Source organism: Prionailurus viverrinus, chromosome B2 (assembly GCF_022837055.1).
Source record: "Prionailurus viverrinus isolate Anna chromosome B2, UM_Priviv_1.0, whole genome shotgun sequence".
NCBI classification, from domain to species: domain Eukaryota; kingdom Metazoa; phylum Chordata; class Mammalia; order Carnivora; family Felidae; genus Prionailurus; species Prionailurus viverrinus.
In genome coordinates this window covers 75,594,259-75,615,340 of record NC_062565.1, presented here as the reverse complement: position 1 = coordinate 75,615,340, position 21,082 = coordinate 75,594,259, and the positions used below count along the sequence as shown (strand labels likewise).

At 39.3% G+C, this 21,082-nt stretch overlaps 1 protein-coding gene across 2 annotated transcripts in view; it reads right to left on the bottom strand.

Moving 5' to 3' along the window:
- Positions 1 to 20,833, bottom strand: part of LOC125166670 (cytochrome b5 reductase 4) — a 93,092-nt gene extending 72,259 nt beyond the window's left edge. The window contains exons 1-2 of one of the 2 annotated variants that reach the window (XM_047860652.1): positions 20,621 to 20,833; positions 17,026 to 17,179 (exon numbers count right to left, since the gene is read on the bottom strand). In XM_047860652.1, coding sequence (XP_047716608.1) covers positions 17,026 to 17,179; positions 20,621 to 20,695 — 229 coding nt within the window. In that variant the 5' untranslated portion in view covers positions 20,696 to 20,833. The remainder of the gene's footprint in view (positions 1 to 17,025; positions 17,180 to 20,620) is intronic. The other variant, XM_047860651.1, reaches the window with a different exon arrangement.
- Between the last annotated feature and the right edge of the window lie 249 nt (positions 20,834 to 21,082).

Genomic DNA, 21,082 nt, shown 5'->3' with positions numbered 1-21,082 from the left:
GCAGTTTGAGTATAATGTGCCTCTATGTAATATGGTTTGTATTGATTATGCTTGGATCTGCTAAGCTTCTAAATTGACAATTTCATGTGTTTCATCAAATTTGGGAAATTTCTGGCCATCATGTTTTCATATATTTTTCTGCCCCATTCTTCTTTTCCTCTCCTTCTAGAACTACGACTACACATATACTAGACATTTTTATTTTGTCCTGTAGGTCCCTGAGCCTTTGTTCAAATTCTTTCTAATCATTTTCCTCTCTTTTTCAGATTATATAACTTCTATTAATCTATCTGCAAGTTTACTAAATCTTACTTCTGTTACCTCTAATCTGCTATTAAGCCCATTTAGTAAAAATTTTTATTTCATGTATTATATTTTTCAATTCTAAATTTCCACATCTTTATAGTTTCTTTTTCTCGGCTGAGATTTCCTATTTGTTCATTCATTATATACATGCATTCCTTTATTTTCATGAGTATAGTTATAATAGGTGCCTTAAAATCCTCTTGAATACTTTTAAATTTAACATCTGGATCATCTCAGTCACTCTCCGATAATTGCCTTTTCTCTTCAGCATGTCTGCAAATTTTGAATTATATTCTGGCCATTGTAAATAATATGTTGCAGAAACTCTAAATTCTGTTACCTTCCTCCAAAGAGAATGATTGTTTTAGTACGCGATTAATTGGACTCAAACCCCAAAACTCTGTTTCACCTCTGTGGGAATGAAAACTGAAACTTCCATTCGGTGCTTTTAGCCTTACTGGAACAGTCAGAGTCTGTCTATGCAAGATTTAGACAGTTTATATTCATCTCTAGATTTCTCTTTTTCTGGATTTTCTCCCTCACTTTCCAGTTGTTCCAGATGCCCCAAACTCTGTCATCTAGTTCTTCAAGCCAGTATGACTGGGAGTCTCCCCTGAGTTTTAGTCATCCTTACAGTACCAAGCTGGGCATGACTTCAAGTTAAATACCATCTGAAATGGGAAACTCACCCTGTAGTTCCTTCTTCTAAATACGGATAACTCCTAACCTCTAGTTTCTGTCTGTTTTGGTTGTTTGCCAGTTTCTTTATATAGTTATTTTTAAAAAATATTTTGTCTTGAGCTTATAGTTGGTGTTTGCTGGAGTGTTAGTCCAATAGGAGACAATTAGCTATAACCTAAAACTCAACCTGCATATTATTTTAGAAAACTAGATAATAATACCTTGATAATTTCAACGGAGAAATATGGAAAAGAAATTTATGAAAGACAAATGGATTTCATAACAACTTAAAGTAAACGTGGCCTTGGTATTTAAGAACAGTGACTAGAAACTAGGTTTACAAGATGGTGGATAGTAATTCAAGATTTGAAAGCATTTCAAGATTGAAAGCATTCATTTGTCTCCCACACTCCTGAGAAGTTTCTAAAATGACAGTGAAGGGCAAATAACACATAAAGCCATAAAGACACAGAAATCAGAAGAGGAGATGACAGCAATAAAGTTTTGGAAGTCTGAAAGCCAAATGCATGAGTGACAACATACTTAGCAGCATGAAGAAAGGTAAAAAATAAAGCTTGTATAAGTTGGAGGGGAACCTATAAAAAGCCAATGTGTGCAAAATAACCCCCCAAAACTGTAAGACTCAGAAATTCCAGGCCCTTCTGAAGTCAGGGTGCATGAAGGTCTCAAAATTCAATGTAAGAAGCAACATAAGCCTTAAATCCCCTCCCCCATCCTACACAACCAAGCGACCAGCCCGTCCCCAACCCTGCAAGAAGTGTAGTTTACTCTCTGGAGAGGATGAACCAGAGAAACACTTACTGAAGGAAACACACTTGGGAGTGGAGGAGAGGTCTGAACTAAAAACCTGAAGCAAAGTTTACATGTCAAAACATTAAGATCCACCTCCTACCACCACCATCCCAGCAGCTCCCATTTCCCACAGAGCCCTCAGAATACTTATTTACAGAGGAGGAGGAGGATTCTACCCCTGAAGACTTGCATACAGGAGGCTGGGAACACCTGCCAGTGCAGCAATTCATAGAAAAGTTCTGTCCACATACAGACAGCTTCCATTTAGCTCTCTGTTTCATCACTCTCGACATAAAAGGACAAACATTTGAAAAAAGCCTCTAAAATTAAGGTTGGTTTCTAAACAACTTAAATTGTCAACCTGTGGTGCAATTTTAAAAAGGAAAAGAAAGATGAAAAATGGGACCAGCACTACTTTACAGAACCTAGAGAAAAGTTAGGTAACAACTGTCCGGAATACAACTTGGAGCTTCTAATTCCACCAAACAACTTCAATGATGGTAAATTCAATCTACAAAAAAGCTAAGAGAGTCTGACCTGAATGCCTCAGTTTGCATGAGAAAATTTAAATAGAATGTGAAAAAGGCCTCTATGCACTTCAGAAGGTCAACAGGGCATAATTATCAAAGATCATCTCATGTGGCATTAGTATAAGGAAAAACAACCCTGATATTTATCTAAAAGGAAATTAATCAGCAAAAGCACTAAAAATTAACCAACGGTCTGAGCAATCAGTTATAGTCTAAATATTTTGAAAACAATTCACAAACCTCTCTTAGGGAGAACAATGAGCAAACATCATTAGCAAGAGTCACATGTGCTATCTACTTAAGCTGGATTTAAAGTTTACATCCTATTAAGCAAGACACCCTCTCTCTAAAAGATGGGTTTTCCCTATTCCATGGGATCATTTCCCTGTCTGCCCATGCTTTAGTTCTACCAGTGATAGCTACCAGCACTCGACTGACTTTCTATTAACTACTTGGGGAAAAAAAGAAGAAAATATGTCCTTGTGCTTTGGATTATTTTTTATTTTCTAAAGCAAGTCAGCTGCAAAGATTACTTGATATAATGACAAAATTCAGAAGAGAAAGCCACAAGAAAAATTTGTTCCTACTCTTAACAAAAAGAAAAAGCCAGACAATCCAGAAAAACCAAACGTTTTTGAGCCCATCAGGGAGGTGAGGTCATAAGTCAACCATTTATCTAAAATCCAGAGTGACGAGCCCCTCAGAGGAGATGGGACACAAGAATTGTTTCATCTTTGACAAAGCACAGAAAAAAGAGATGTTGCTATAAAACAACTGAAATTTTAACAAAATGCTTAAGGGTCAAATGTGCACTGATGCCAATTTAGAATCTGAGGGCTTCAGACACAGAAAATCCTGTACCCACTCACAAATTTCTTCTTCATAGTCTCCCACCCCCTGAGATGCTCCTGAGAATCAGCATGAGCAGAGCTGAGAAAGGGATATTGCTGGCACCGGTATGTAGTGCCTGCTCTAAGATTTGAGGGTAAAGCAGAAGTGCCAAGAAAAGTCTGTCTACACTTTCGGACTGCATGAATACAAGGTGGTTATCAGCTACTGGTGGGGCAGAAGTGAGAAATTCACCCATGCCTCAGATTGAATCCTGACACGCAGCAAAAGTTGCCTGTTGCTGGAAAGGTACAGTAAAGTCTCTCACCTTCGAGTCCTTGTATTGATACCAAGCAAAAGTTAGCTGCTGCTGCAAAGGGAAGAAAACACAGCTCCTCTTTTATTCTGGTCCAACACCAGGCAAATGCAAGATAAACACTGGAGAAGGGACAGAAAGCCCACTAGTGCCCAGATTCTGTGCCAATACAAAACAGAGGTCTTCTAGCACTGGAAGGAAGACAGGGAAATTGCTCCCAGCCTACACCCTCTGCCCTGTCCTCCTCCTTCTCTACAGATACAAGGCAAAGCTCAGCTGTCAGGAAGGGGGTGGGGGAGAGGCAGAAAACCTGCCTGCTTTCTAGATCCTGCACTGAGTATAAGGCAGAGGACATCTCCACTGGGGAAGTGACAGAAGCACTGGAAAAGTTCAGCCTCTGGGGCAGGTGCACAGGACCTGCCTAAGACTGAGGCTAAAACAGGGAAATTGCAAAACCCCTTCTGTCTCCACCACAAGTCTTGTACCAAGTAACAAGCAAGGGAAGTCCGCCAATGGGAGAGGGGCAAGAGCATGGAAGGAGACCCTATATGGGTATGTAAGGCAAGCGGTCTGCTAAGAGCGGAACAGGAACAATGAGAAAACCCTCCAACGCTGCAGGCTGCACACTAAAAACAAGTTAGCAGTAACTCACTGCTGGAGGAATTTGAAGTCTGTGGTATACTGATGGTAACACTAGCAACAATAAACCCCCAAACTGGCTCAACTACTACCTAGACTGACTCGATCTAACTGTCTGCCAGTAAAAGCACACCTGTTTCTAAGGGTAAATACCTTGGGTTTCTACTGTTCACCAATGTGCAACACGTGACATTCAATCAAACATTAAAAGTCACATTAAAAAAAAAAAGACAAAAGAACTCATTGTCAAAAGAGAAAAACAGCCACACAACCAGACTTAAGATCGTGCATATGTTGGCACTATTACACAGGGATCTTAAAATAACTATAATTAACATCTTAAAAAATCTAGTAGAAAATGTAGATGACATTTAATGGAGGGGAAATTTCCTCACAGAGATAGAAACATAAAAAGGAGTCTAATGGAAATACTAATACATTTTAAAATGGGGCTCAAAAATGAATAATGGACCTTGAATCTATATAAGAAAACTATCCACAAATAATATTAAGTTTCAAACTGATTAAGGAACTCCAAGAGCCAATAACGTAGAAACATCAAATATCAGGTTTCTCAACTGGTTACTATTTTGTCAAATAATTAAAACCATAATGTGGTTTATAACTCCTACACATATCAAAATATAATAAAACCTTGGTTTGTGAGCATAAATCACTCCAGAAACATGCTTGTAATCCAAAGCACGTGTATATCAAAGCAAATTTCCCCATCATAAATAATGGAAACTCAGATGATTCATTCCACAACCCAAAAATATTCATATAAAAATGATTACAAACTGTAACATAATATAAAATAATAAAGAAAATATGAAATATAAAGAAAAAAAATTAACCTGCACTTACCTTTGAAAACCATTGTAGCTGGTGTGAAGGAGACAAGAGACAGGAAGGTTATTGTGTATGACAACTTTCACTATCACTAATGGAATCACTGCTATCTATTGGTTCTATGGGATCTTTTTCTTTTCATACAACTTTAACAAGGAACCTATCCAATGACACTTGTTTTTGCCTCCTTTTGAGGATTTCATGGAAATGTGACATTGCATTATTGTTAGACAGATTCATCACTTACACTGCTACAGCCTTATTTGAGTGGTATTTTTCTACAAAATTTTGCACTGTTTCCCACATTTTACACATCTCCCTAATCTCACTTGAAGTGAGGGATTCCTCCACTTTCTCTCCTCCTCCTCTGCAGACGAGATGCAGACATAGACTTCTTATAAAATCTTGCAATTTTGGCTACTCGCATACCTCATTCATACTTCTTGATGATTTCCTTCTTAACTACCACCGTAATCTTCTCCTTCTTCCATAAACTTCCTCCTTCTCCTTACTGCCTTTCTTTTCAACATTTTCCTGCATGGGGGCCACTGTATACATTTACACGGATGCTGACTACAGTACAGTATTAATAAATTCTTGTCATATACTGTATTTAATGTAACTGGCAATAAGGCATCAGAGGAAAGGGTCTATATCTGCAGGCAGCCTGACGTAGAATGAAGCAAAGTATTCCTAAGCTTTCTCTTCTATGGAAAAGCAAAAGACTGTCTGTCCATAGGTGCTTTGAAGTGACAAAAAATACACTAGTGCCAATTGTGGGCACCTTCCAATGTTCTGAAAAATCACTGATTTCTGCTGAACACCACAGCCTGAGACCAAGCATCTGAGCATGGAGACAATCACCCACAATTCCACAGCAAAAGAAAGAGAGAGAGAGAGAGAGAGAGAGAGAGAGAAGAACCATTGGCTTAGTTGTGATCATGTGATGTTTGGCATCATATATTACTGGTATTGCAAGACATTGCTCATTTATCAAGTTAAAATTTATTAGGAATGTTTGCTCACCTTGAAGAACACTTGCAGAACAAGTTATCGCAATCCAAGGTTTTACTGTATACACATGATTCAAGGAACATTTACTGAACACTAACCAGGAGCCATGCCCTGTGCCAGATGCTTGGGGTAGGGAGAGAAGCAGTGTATTAGTATCCCAAAACTCAATTTAAATAGGGAGACTATTAAAAATGGCCAAAAAAAAAAAAATGCTATAGATGGTCTAATAGTGGTCCAGCACCAAGTGCTAAGGAAGAAAGCCCAGAGAAAGAAACAGTGAGAGAGGGCCAAGTCACGAGGAGACTAAACGGAAGAAACTGCTGGAAGAAAGAAAAGAAAGAACTGAGGATGCTAAACAATGTTGGATGGGCAAATGCCCAAGATCATGAGGAGGCTGGAGAGGACTGATAAAAGCACAAAGAGACTAGCCTTAGGAAAGAAAATGTCTTGGAAAGAATGACATTTTTGAAAAGAGTGTGTCTTTCCAATACAAGAGAAGAGAAGAAAGAATAGAGATTATCACTAATGTTAAACACCTTATATTCACAGTGAACACTTATGATGTGTGTGCACGTGATCTCTCTCTCATATGATCATACCACCCAGCCCTTGCACATGCTTCTTCTGGGAGCCTGGAATACTGTTCCCATTCCTCTTTGCCTAATTGACTGTAGTTTATCTTTCAGATCTCTGCTCAATCTTCTGCCGTCTTCACAGCACAGTGTACCTTTCCTTCAAGATACTTGTTAGACTTGATTAATGCTTTGTGTTCCCTACCAGACTGTAAATTCCATAAGATTAAAAGCCATCTCCGTTTTATATTTCCAACTTATCCCTAGAACCTGGTAGAGTGCATGGCAAGAAATACTGATTAAATGAATCAGCCAAGATGGAGGAATAGTTCGATTCCATCTTCTCTATTTTTTATGAATGACAATTATACATAAGGTAACAAAAAAAAAAAAAAAGCAAAAGCCATGTTTCATGGTTACTATAAATAAAAACTGTCTCAGAAGGATAGCGTATATGATTGTTAATTAAAAAAAAAAAACTACAAGTAATAGGCACCCCATAGTAATTTCTTAATGAATTAATTTACATATAACCCTTAAAGTGAGTAACCCTCAAATGCTAAACCAGGACTCAATCTAGAGTTGAATACAAAACAGGAGGCAGTAGATTCTAATAGTCTAAAGATAAGAACTTAGAAATCAGGTAATTCACGTATTCACCAAAACTATCATTATTGCAAATTATCTCTATAAATATATTGATGCCAATGTGCAGGAAACAGAGTCTTAAAATAGCCACCTTCCTATGATAGAAGTAGAAATCAATGAAATAGAAAATGGACAAACAACAAAGAAAATCAAAACCAAAAGTTAATAAAATTGGTAAACTTCTAGTAAGACTGATCAAGGAAAAAAAGAGAAGCCAAAAGTTAGCAATATCTGAACTATATCACTATAGAATCTAAAGACATTAATGATGTAATTAGGGAATGTTCTAAACAACTTTATGACAATATGTTCAACAACTGAGATAAAATTAACAAAATTCAATGAAAAAACATAACTTACAAAAATTGACATAAGTACAAAAGAAGTTTGAATAGTCCTATATCTCTTTTAAAAATTGAATTTTGTAATCAAAAACATTCCCACAAGGAAAATTTCAAGATGTTGGCTGAATTTCATAAACCACTATGTCAACCCAACAAAACACCTGAGGGTTAGATGACACCCCAAGACCACCAGTTTTTTTTTTCCTTTATTGAATTTTTAGTGAATGAAAGGGAGGTACGGAAAGAGGAAAACTTAAAAAACAAAAAAAAAAAACCAAAAAAAAAAGGAAAAGATCGACAATTTAGGAGAAAAAGAGTAAAAGAAAGCAAATCGTTTGTCAGTAGAATAGAACAAATAAAATCAACAAAGATGAGATTATCTGCATTTGATGGTGGAGAATGTGAAATCTCTGGATCAGAATGTAAAAATCTACAGATCAGAATAGAAATGGATGAGTAAGCCTGGGCTGCAGGGCTGGTTCAATATTCACAAATCAACCAACGTGATACATCACATTAATAGAAGAAAAGGTAAGAACCATATGATGCTGTCAATACATGCAGAAAGCATTTGACAAAATATAGCATCCTTTCTTAATAAAAACCCTCAAGAAAGGATAGAAGAAACATACCTTAACATCATAAAAGCCACTTGGGAAAAGCCCACAGCTAATACCATCCTCAATGGGGAAAAACTGAGAGCTTTCCCCCTGAGATCAGAAACACAACAGGGATGTCCACTCTCACCACTGTTGTTTAACATAATATTGGAAGTCTTAGCATCAGCAATCAGACAACAAAATGAAATCAAAGGTATCCAAATTGACAAAGAAGTAGTCAAACTTTCACTTTTCGCAGATGACATGATACTCTACATGGAAAACCCGAAAGACTCCACCAAAAAGCTGCCAAAACAGATACATGAATTCAGCAAAGTTGCAGCATACAAAATACATGTACTGAAATAGGTTGCATTTCTATATACCAACAATGAAGCAACAGAAAGAGAAACCAAGAACGATCCCATTTACAAATTGCACCAAAAGCCATAAAATACCTAGGAATAAACACAACTAGAGATGTAAAGGATCTGTATGCTGAAAACTGTAAAAAACTTATGAAAGAAATTGAAGAAGACACAAAGAAATGGAAAAACATTCCATGCTCATTGATTGGAAGAACAAATATTGTTAAAATGTCAATACTTCCCAAAGCAATCTACACATTCAATGCAATCCCAATCAAAATTGCACTGGCATTCTTCTCTAAGCTAGAACAAACAATCCTAAAATTTGTATGGAACCACAAAAGACCCCGAATAGCCAAAGTAATGTTGAAAAAGAAAACCAAAGTGGGAGGCATCACAATCCCAGACTTTAGCCTCTACTACAAAGCTGTAATCATCAAGACAGTATGGTATTGGCACAAAAACAGACACATAGACCAGTGGAATAGAGAACCCAGAGAACTGGACCCGCAATAATGTATGGCCAATTAATCTCTGACAAAGCAGGAAACAGTATCCAATGGAAAAAAGACAGTCTCTTTAGCAAATGGTTCTGGGAGAACTGGACAGCAACATGTAGAAGACTGAAACTGGACCATTCGCTTACACCATATAAAAAATAAACTCAAAACGGATGAAAGACCTAAATGTGAGACAGGAAACCATTAAAACTCTAGAGGAGAAAATAGGGAACAGCCTCTCTGATGTCGGCTGCAGCAATTTCTTGTTCGACACATCTCCAAAGACAAGGAAAATAAAAGTAAAAATGAACTATTGGGACCTCATCAAGATAAAAAGCTTCTGCAATGCAAAGGAAACAATCAACAAAACTAAAAGGCAACTGAAGGAATGGAAGAAGATATTTGCAAATGACATATCGGATAAAGGGTTAGTATCCAAAATCTATAAAAAACTTACAAACTCAAAACCCAAAAAACAAATAATCCAGTGATGAAATGGGCAGAAGACATGAACAGTCACCCTACAACCCAGCAATAGCACTACTAGGAATTTAACCAAAGGATACAGGAGTGCTGATTTATAGGGGAAGATGTACCCCAATGTTTACAGCAGTGCTTTCAACAATAGCCAAATTATGGAAAGAGCCTAAATGTCCATCAACTGATGAATGGATAAAGATGTGGTTTCTATATACAATGGAATACTACTTGGCAACAAGAAAGAATGAAATTCTACCATTTGCAACAATGTGGATAGAACTGGAGGGTATTATGCTAAGTGAAATAAGTCAGAGAAAGAAAGATACCATATGTTTTCACTCATATGTAGAACTTGAGAAACTTAACAGAAGACCATGGGGGAAGGGAAGGGGAAAAAAATAGTTCCAAACAGAGAGGGAGGCAAACTGTAAGAGACTCTTAAATACACAGAACAAACTGAGGGTTGATGGGGGAGGGGGGAGGGAGAAAGTGTGTGATGGGCATTGAGGAGGGCACTTGTTGGGATGAGCACTGGGTATAGTATGTAAGTGATGAATCATGGGCATCTACCCCCAAAACCAAGAGCACACTGTATACACTGTATGTTAGTTAACTTGACAATAAAGTATATTTAAAAGAAAAAAAAAAGAAATGATGAGTAAGGGGAAATGTAGCTATAAAAAATGTTGATTTGTATTTCCTAAACAAGCAAGTGATACCAGAAGAGAGGTGTTTGGAAATCTGCCATTGAGCAGTAACGAGAACAGCACACAAAGCAGACCGTGTACAGCATAGCCAAGCTAACTGTAATAACAATACATTATTGTTTAGATACACTCGGTATGACTGTGATAATGCATTCCGTTATAAATTAAAAAGTTAGCTCCAAATTTGAAAAGCTGTTCTTAGGGGGGGAAAAAAGGTTTCTTTGCTGGAGACAAATAATACTGCAGTTTCTCAAAATAAAAGTAAAGCAAGGACCTATGGAAACCTAAAGAAAAGAGCCTACTGTTGGAAAAATCAGCTCTATTCCTGGTGACTTTTAATCTAACCCAAAAAGAATAAAGCTTATTTTATTATTTCTAGAGTATAAATACAAAATAGCCTAGTCAATTCTCTTTCTTCTCAGTGGTTATGTTCTACAAAGTCACTGTGAACAATGAATTAGCAAATACTGAAACAGTGCTCCTTGGGGAAAAGACAGCATGAAGTTCTTCCAAGCCTCTGGTCACAGTTTTCTCAAGTAATTAACATATAACTGTGCTTACAGTGTGTTTCTGTTTAAAGACACATTACCCAACATGTATTGCTGATTGATGAACATTCAATTCACACTCAACAGTACTGTCACTCATGCCAGAACGGAGCTTATCTAACGCAGGTATTTTCTCTGTAAGGCACATCACGGTCTTCAGCACTATCCTTGGGGGCCATTTTAAACCAAAATCCACCAACAAAAAGCACAAGATATGAAAAACATGGCACTAAACAGACCTCAAAAAAAGATACATCTTTACAGTATGAGAGCAGAAATAAGAAGGCAGAGCATCGCCTTGTTCGGCCTCAAGTAAGAATGTGTGCTAGGGTAAAACAAATTTTTCCCTGCACTGTGCATGTCTGCAAATGACTATGAAAGAACTGTGAGAATTGATTTCTGAGGTTTCAAGCAATTGCAGTGAGTAGGCAAATTTGCAAATTTGAAATTATGAATAATGAGGATTGACTGTACTCACAAAAATCTACACTAACATCTCACAAATAAGTTTTTAAAAGGTTTACTGTAAATGTACCTAGAAATCTAGGAAGATGAACTAGAAATACAATAGGACTAAATACTACTTCTTGGAATCCATTTGCCAATATTTTCTAATCAGTAATGAAACATGAAAAACACCGACCCATTCGAAGTCATTTTTTTTTAATGTTTATTATTTATTTTGAGAGAGAAAAAGAGCACGAGCAGGGAAGGGGCAGAGAGAGTGGGAGACAGAGAATCCCAGGCAGGCTCCGCACTCCCAGCAAAGAGCCCAACGCAGGGGTTGATCTCACAAACCACAAGATCATGACCTGAGCTGAAATCAAGAAGGTGGATGCTTAACCGAATGAGCCATCCAGGCACCCCCAAAGTCACTTTTACAGTGGTCTCAAGCAGGCCTCTTCAATTTACTGGTATATGATAATCAGCATTAGGAGAAATCAAAGCATGTTTATTTCTAAGTAGTAAACGAAACCCATTAAATCCCTTATGAACAACTTACTCCTCTAAGTTTGTAACAGAGTGGCCAGTCTACTTAACAGTAACCAACTTTTTCTAAATAGTAGTCATTCAAATGACTGTTACTGAGTATCAGGTTACACTGGCCCTCACTCTCACCACGATTAAAGGCCGTATTCCATGGTGCCAAAAAATGATTTCATGACTTAATACATCACTACATCACTACCCACACTGAGTACGTACTACAACAAAATATACTACAGGGGAAACAAATTCTGATCTAGGCTCTGTGAAGCTCTCACAGATGAGTGATTTAGATGTTTGCTCAAAGTTTCACATGTTTATAAATCACCTTTAGTCCTTGAGAGAGAAACAACAATAATGAGGAAAACTGCAAAAGTCTGCATTAATGGTAAATTCCACAAGATCTTTTAAAAAGCATTCTCTCTCCTATCCATTCCCTCAACATTCCAATTACCTCCTATTACATTACAATAATTACATACTTCACAGAAAATGGTTATTACTAGGTGAACAAATTGGAAACTCCATATACTGTCTTATGTTTTATGCCAGTGTTCACATTTTAGTTCATGCTTTAGTCTGCTGCCAGCTAAGTGCTCTTTGTGCCCATCATTTCCAGGAATATGACTGGACTCAACAAACCTCAACATGTGCAAAAATACTGATATATACTCAAAAGGGAAAATAATCTCCATAATATTAGCCATTAAAACCCATACCAAAGTGTATATTTTCTAAGATTTCTTAAAAAGACTAAGTGTGTCTCCCTTAACCCAATCAGCTGAAGTTTGAACAGAACTAAAAATGAGGCAATTGTTAGACAAGTAAAGAATTTAAATATTTTAACAAGGGGGAGAAATGATACCATGATACCATGTTTCCCTATGGTATAGGTTTGATTAAAAATTGGGCCCAAACATCTCTGCCCTTCAAAGCTAAATATGCCATATATTCCCCTTTTCAGAAAGTATCATTAATATTTTTAATTAGAACAGCTAAAAAGAAAAAGGTGACTGCATTTAGTCACATGCTTACTGTAATTTAGGACTGTTTTAGAAGTTACCAGTAACCTGTTTGTCTCCCACTCATCCTACTTTGCATTGTCTTTGTCAACACTCTGGTTCACTTATTACCACCTGAACTTCTATAATGAGCTGAATGCTTTCTGTCCCATTTAATTCACTACATCCACCACCAGACTAATCTTTCTGAGACATACTCGGATGACACTGTCCCCACATTCATATACCTCCGATAGCTCACACTGCCATCTAAATTAAGAACACATCAGCCTTGGGACACCTGGGTGGCTCAGTCGGTTGAGCATCCGACTTCGGCTCAGGTCATGATCTCACAGCTGGTGAGTTCGAGCCCCACGTCGGGCTCTGTGCTGACAGCTCAGAGCCTGGAGTCCGCTCCGGATTCTGTGCCTCCCTCTCAATCTGCTCCAACCCACTTGCATTCTGTCTATGTCTCTCTCAAAAATAAATAAACATTAAAAAAAAATTTTTTTTTAAAGAACACATCAACCTGACTTTTGAGGCCCTTTACGATCTAACCTAGCATACTTTTCTAGTCTTCTTTCTTATAATTCTCCAACACTTAACCTAAGTTCCAGAACATATCTTTTTTTTTTCAATATATGAAGTTTATTGTCAAATTGGTTTCCATACAACACCCAGTGCTCATCCCAAAAGGTGCCCTCCTCAATACCCAGCACCCACCCTCCCCTCCCTCCCACTCCCCATCAACCCTCAGTTTGTTCTCAGTTTTTAAGAGTCTCTTATGCTTTGGCTGTCTCCCACTCTAACCTCTTTTTTTTTTTTTTTCCTTCCCCTCCCCCATGGGTTTCTGTTAAGTTTCTCAGGATCCACATAAGAGTGAAACCATATGGTATCTGTCTTTCTCTGTACGGCTTATTTCACTTAGCATAACACTCTCCAGTTCCATCCACGTTGCGACAAAGGGCCATATTTCATTCTTTCTCATTGCCACGTAGTACTCCATTGTGTATATAAACCACAATTTCTTTATCCATTCATCAGTTGATGGACATTTAGGCTCTTTCCATAATTTGGCTATTGTTGAGAGTGCTGCTATAAACATTGGGGTACAAGTGTCCCTATGCATCAGTACTCCTGTATCCCTTGGGTAAATTCCTAGCAGTGCTATTGCTGGGTCATAGGGTAGGTCTATTTTTAATGTTTTGAGGAACCTCCACACTGTTTTCCAGAGCGGCTGCACCAATTTGCATTCCCACCAACAGTGCAAGAGGGTTCCCATTTCTCCACATCCTCTCCAGCATCTATAGTCTCCTGATTTGTTAATTTTGGCCACTCTGACTGGCGTGAGGTGATATCTGAGTGTGGTTTTGATTTGTATTTCCCTGACGAGGAGCGACGTTGAGCATCTTTTCATGTGCCTGTTGGCCATCCGGATGTCTTCTTTAGAGAAGTGTCTATTCATGTTTTCTGCCATTTCTTCACTAGGTTATTTGTTTCTCGGGTGTGGAGTTTGGTGAGCTCTTTATAGATTTTTGGATACTAGCCCTTTGTCCGATATGTCATTTGCAAATATCTTCCCATTCCGTTGGTTGCCTTTTAGTTTTGTTGGTTGTTTCCCTTGCTGTGCGGAAGCTTTTTATCTTCATAAGGTCCCAGTAGTTCATTTTTGCTTTTAATTCCCTTACCTTTGGGGATGTGTCAAGTAAGAAATTGCTACGGCTGAGGTCATCCAGAACATATCTTAAGCCTTTCTGTGTTTATAGTTTAGGCCTTTCCCTCAACTTAGGTGCACTTCCTCATTTTCTGGTGAAAACCTGTCCCCAGCTTTCAGGCTATCACTATCACGTGTCTCCCTCCCTCCAATCTGATGTCATTTTCTTTAGAACTTCTTATGACACTTCACTCAGATGTGTCTAACAGTCAGTCATTAATCCTCTCTTACTAGAGAGAAAGCTCAAAGAAAAGGGCCTAAATTGAGTGTTTCTTGATAACATTAACTGAACTTGTCAAGAAGGAAAAAAGAAGACACACTTTATGCAAAGGGGAAAAAAAGCCTTATTGTTAGTAGAGTAGAACACATCCTCCAATAGAAATTTTAATAAATGTATTCTCAAATCAACAACCTTACCAGTCTTACCATACATTCAATTCTTACAGGAGATACATAACTGGGAGCAGTGTGCATACTGCTTTTCAAACATAGCAAACAAGTCCCTTATCTCCAGCAGTACATTAAATGAATAGTAAAGTATGACCGTGTTTCATTAATGCCTCATTTATCTAACATCACTAAGATACGGAGGACAAGTGAATTTTCTGAAGAAGTGGCTTCCTACTGTAGAAACAGAATTCAGACGTGCCTGTGGCCTGGACCAGCTGAGAGATGCTCCTGGGACACCGACCTCCACTTCTCCCAGTCTAGCAGAGAACACTCAGGCAGAGTGGGGCGGTCACTGTGTACCAGATACTTATACCTGTTAAAACAGGTAGGCAGCATGGAAAGAGAGCAAAGAGGGTATTAAAAACCCTCTAAAAGGGCAAAAGGAGGTTTTTGCATCTAGCAGAATCCTCCTTCCAGCCTGTGGGTACTAGCCACAGTTGTATTCCCCTGAGAAACTCTGGGGGGTTGAGCAGCTGTTCTGTTATGTCATCACCTGCTAGGAGAGTCCATCCTCCCTGCCACTGGAAACACTTTCACTCTCGAATTAGGTGTTATGGCTTAAATCGTGTACAGCCCAAAATTCGTATGTTGAAGGCCTACCCACCAGTATTTCAGAACATGACCCTATTTGGATATAGGGTCAATGCAGATATAACAGATGAGGTCATTCTAGAGTACAGTAGGGCCTCAATCCAACATGACTGGTGTCCTTATTGAAACAGGAAATTTGGAAACGGACAAGCACACAGGGAGAATGCAATGTGAAGCTGAAGGCAGACTGGGCTGATGCTTCTATAAGCCAAGCAACTTCAAAGATTGGCAGCAAACCAGCAGAAGCTAGGTGAGAGGCAGGGAACAGGTTCTTTTTCACAGCGCTCAGAAGGCACCCTGATCTCAGACTTTCGCCTCCAGAACTGTGAGACAATAATTGTCTGTGGCTTAAGCCACCAAGTTTGTGCTTCTGTCTGTCCATCTCTAGCAAACTCATCGTCCCTACTGGTATCTCTCCATTGATCACATCACCAACCTACTATGACAACCACACACCTCCCTAATAGAACTTCTTAACAACGTTAAGCACATTCATTCAACAAGCACATATTGATGTCCTCTATGTGCCAGGCATGAAGGACTGAACAGTATGACTGACATGACACGGTCTCTCTCATACTGGTTACAGGATATGATCAGGATACTGATCAGGATAACTGACAACATACCATAATTACACAATGATAAAATCACAATTGTGCAACAGCACTGCATGACTAAATGACTCTTTAAACTGAGGGTAGTGGGCATATTTAACCATGTCTGCATGACTCAGTGACCTCACTATGGAGGCCCACCATACATTTCCATGCCCTTTATTACTTCTGTTCCTCTCCGAGATGTCAGGTTGTTGATTACCATGAGGTCTGCTTTTATCAGCTCCCCTCCTCTACCTCTGCTCACTCTCTCCAATCCACTTATTTCTGGTTTGGCGTTTCTAATTTGCTACGGGCTAGGGGCGCCTGGGTTGCTCAGTCAGTTATGCGTCCAAATTCGGCTCACGTCATGATCTCACGGTTCATGAGTTCGAGCCCCACATCCAGCTCTGTGTTCCCCCTCTCTGTGCCCCTCCCCTGCTCATGCTATGGCTCTCAAAAATAAATAAACATTAAAAAAATTAGTTTTCTACAGGCTATAAAAATTAGGTAATTAATATTGCTAAGAAAAACATATTGAATAATAAAAACTGCTTCATGTGAGAACTGAAGATTTGGCTTAAACACAGTCTTTCTGATTTACTTTCGATTCTCAGAGACATTTTTTTTTCTGGCAGAACAATTTCTCCCATTCAAAAAGATTCTGTTACAAGGCACTAAGGCAGGACATTATTATACGGAGAGTATTACTGAATAAACTGCCCACAAACACTTGTTTTCTTTCAAAGGGAGTACAGCACAGGTATGCTATGTAAATAGTTATCTAAGAAATACTGTGCAAATTCAGAATTATTTTATAGCCCAGTGTAAGGTATATTTTTCTTCTCTTATTGTGTATCGTAACACCAAGTAATAGGACCATAAGGTCATATGGCACTCAACTGGAAAGCCCAGACAAAACATAATAAATAACCACGTACCTCTTATGCATATCCAACAATCATCTTTTGTGTTGTGCTTTTTAAGTTCTTCTTCAGTTACTTCAATTAACCTGCCTTTTAATCCCGTTAGATCCTTTCCACTTTTAGTGAGTCGAATCCAATCCATAAGACTTCTGCCCTGTTTTAGAGGGACCTGAAAAAAGGAAAAGGGAAGAATTCAATGTGGCTTCTTCGAGTCAGCTGCTCTCCCCTCCCCTTCCTCCCACTTCTCTTAAGGCTGCTTCGTTACTCTTACCCTCATTCAAAAAAATAAGAAAATTCAAATCAATAATTCTACATTTTTTTTTATAGATTTAGGTGGTTGTCAAAATCATCTCTGCTATATTCGAATTATCAATAGAACAATATAAAACACCTGGGCTATGAGGTAGGGCTTAGAAACTCTGTCACACAAACAGTCATCAGAATGGTATCTAGTAAAACAATAACATTGAACCTGGAGTCAGAAAACAAGTCTTAGTTCCGGCTCTGTCACACGGAATTAAGCTCCTGCCTATACTTATATAACTAGTTTGTTACACAGTACCAGAGAAATGTTTAATGTAAAAGAAGGCACACTCAAGGAAGCATATTGCTATACACTGAATGTGTGTGCCCCTCCAAAATTCGTATGTTGAAATCCTAACCTCCAATGTGACATTAGGAAGTAGGGCCTCTGGCAGGTGACTAAGTCTTGAAGGTGGAGCCTTCATGAGTGGTATTAGTGCCCTTATTAAAAAGGCCTCAAAGGGCTCTCAGCCTTTCTGCCATGTGAGGATGTGGGGAAAAGATAGCTATGAACCAGGAATCAGGCTTTCATCAGACACTGAAGTTGTTGGTGCACCGATCTTAGAATTCCCAGCCACCAAAACTGTGAGAAATAAATTTCCATTGTTTGTAAGTCACCTTATAAAATTTATGGCCCTCTGTTACAACAGACGGAATAGACTAAGATATTTATCAATTTCACTTTCCGGAATCCTACCTATTGCAGGCACTCATTTCCCCCCAAATAACCAAACTAATAGGTCTATGGTACCACTGCAATTTCACATTCCTTCCTACCAACTACATCATCCCCTTCTTACCATCCCTGAAATTCTCTAGGTTTCTTGGTCCCAGTAAATGAAGTAAAGTATGAGAAAATGATTTTTCCCATCCCAAACCAAAATCACTTCTCTCTCTTATCTATGAGGATTCCATAATCTACTGAGTAGTTAAGCAACTCTAATCATGGGTCCTCCCTCCTTCAGTGGCTCTCCACACTACAATAAATAATGTCTCTAAATTCCCTCATTTACCAGGCCCTTCCTATCTGATCATAGTTTACCTCACTAGCTCTGAGTTTTAGTTTCTGCTCCTTCCTATTACATGCTTTAGCTAAATGGGAACTGATTCCTTGATTAGTATGAAACACCTGCTCCTCTGCCTGGATCAATTCCCTTCCTCTCTCCCACAGACATTATTTCCTCCAGAAGCCTTCTCTGACCCTAACCCCTTGTGTCCATAACATACTGTTACAATTCTTATGACATTTGTAACTATTTGTCTGTGCAGCCTATTAGCTTATTAGACTAACCACCTTGGAAACAGAGACCACATCTCCAGCATATGGTAGGTTCTCAATAAATATTTATTTACTAGTGTCAGTAGAAATAATAAAGCTACCATATATTGAGTACATATTCTGTAACACACACTGTGCTGAGGGCTTTATACAACAATCCCACAACAATCCATGGGGTCTGAATAAAAGCCTAAGGGCAAGTAACACAGAGGAGTGCATACCATATACCAAGATTGTGCTAAGAGAAACATTATCTCATTTAATCCTATGAACAACCCTATAAAATGGGTACTATTATTCTCATTTACACCTGAGAAAAATGAGACTCAGAGATTAAGTCATGGGACCTGGGAAAAGAATCTGGGTCTTTCTCACTCAAAAATCTATGCTTTTAACTATTATGATATACAACCTCCCCAACTAGCTTCTATTTTCTCAACGTCTACCCATGTCCTACAAGCCAGACTCAGGTTCTAACACTGCAAGATTACCTTATTTCATAAAGTACTGGGGGGGGGGGGTTGTCTGAGTTTCCTCTTGAATTGCACAATAATTGTATTTTGTTCTCTTTTTGGACCCAAAGACTCACCTTTGTCATCACCATCTGTGAACCTTTTGTCTTTGCTTCTGAGCTTTCTCTTTTAAAATGATGCTGAGAACATGGTTTGTAGTTTGAACAGAAGGCCAGAAACTCATATTCTAATTCAGATATTCTTTCTCTGCAAAGGCTATACTTATTTAGCCAAGAATTTAGCTCAAGGAGAGAAACGGGTCAAACATCAAGGAGGAGGGGTCAGATGATTAGATGGCTGGATGATACATGTAGCAATAAATGAAATGTCCCAGCCAGAGTCACATCACATCAAGTTTTGGGGTCCAAAGCAACATGTCTTAAACAGTTCCCTTTCTGTGATATAGAGAGCAAAAGCACTCATTTCATGGGATCACTGTAAAGATTAAATGAGTAATACACACGAAGCACTCAAAACACTTAGACCATACACAGTAAGCACCGAATAAATTTTAGCCATGTTATTACTATTGTTAGAGTTACAGACTTCTGAAAAGCTAATGAAAGCTACAGATTCCTGAATCCATAATTCTAATCCAGAGTCAAACTCCAGGTTTAAGTGGGGGGGAGGGGGGGAAGTCGGTAAAGATCCTAAATAATGCTAAGATCCAAGAATTCAGAATTGGAGGGTGGGGGGAAGTGGCCCAAGCAGGTGGAAGTTTCAAAAACAAAACATGAAGTTATAGAATGAGGAACTAACAAATAACTGGAGTAATTATCTGTTGCAATGAACACAGGAGACAATTTTATTAAATTTTGTAAATATAAAATACATTTGTATTCCACCTGTTGCTAACAGTAACTATGTTTAACTAAAAGTTAAAGAGTATTACATTAGCTTCAAAGTCAGCAAGTGGTATCAGTAGAAAAGGCAGTGATTAAACAGGCACCAAAAGTAGAAAGGCAGCATGACTAAAAGAAGTGTCCATAAACCCTCCGGAGGACTGTAGACATTTGTTCTCGCTTCCCCAATCTTCCCTAGTTGCCACCTTTGGAGGGACGGTCACTGGCCAATGTCGCTACTTCCCAACCTTTCCCTTCTCTTAGGGAACCACATCACTCACAACTCCTTCCGGCAAGTGTAGAACAAAAGACTGGAGATGAGGATAGGCTGAGGGAAAGAAGCTAATACTGAATACCTATATGATAACGTCAAGCACTGTGCTGGCCCAGTCATACACGACTAAATTTAATTCGCGGGAAAAGACTTCACATTAAGGGAATTGCGGATGGGAAAGAAAGGGGCTAGTAGGTGAGAGGGAGGGAGGTTAGGAGAATTCAATGATTGCGGACATAAGTGGATCAGAAAGAAATCGTCAGCAAGGCCAGGAGGGAACGAAGGCGAGAGCGGAGGACAGGAGGTGGAAGAGGGGTCCTTAGGAGAGAATGGACCTTTGGGTAGCAAGGAACGCCGGCGGGCGGCGAGCTGAATGAGACCAACGGTGTCACCCGCTTACCTTGCTACGCCCCCCGGAGGCGACGCGCTGCTGTGAGCTGGGGGCCGGGAAAGACTGGGAAGGGACGTTCAGCATCCTGGACCCCTGGCCCGGGCCCTGCCCGGGGTCCGCCGCCGGACAAGATCTCTCGGCTCGAACACCTACCGCTCCGGCTCCGAGGCCGGGCAGAGGCCAAGCCCCCGACCCACTTCCGGGGTCGCCCGGGGTGAGGCGCGCCATGACGCAGCACGTTGAGGCCGCGGAGGGCGGAGCCAAAGGAAAGAACGGAGCGCCGGCAGGGGAGGAACCAGAGAGAAGTACGCATGCTTCGTTAGTCCTGAAGTCTGAATTTCAGCACCGCAGGGAGGTGACAGCTATTCCGTGGTAGCATTTAAGACAGAGGGAAGCTGTTCCTTAGCCTTGGTGCTGACAGAATCTGAAAATAAATTCTTATAGACTGTTAAACCAGAACACAAGTGTCTG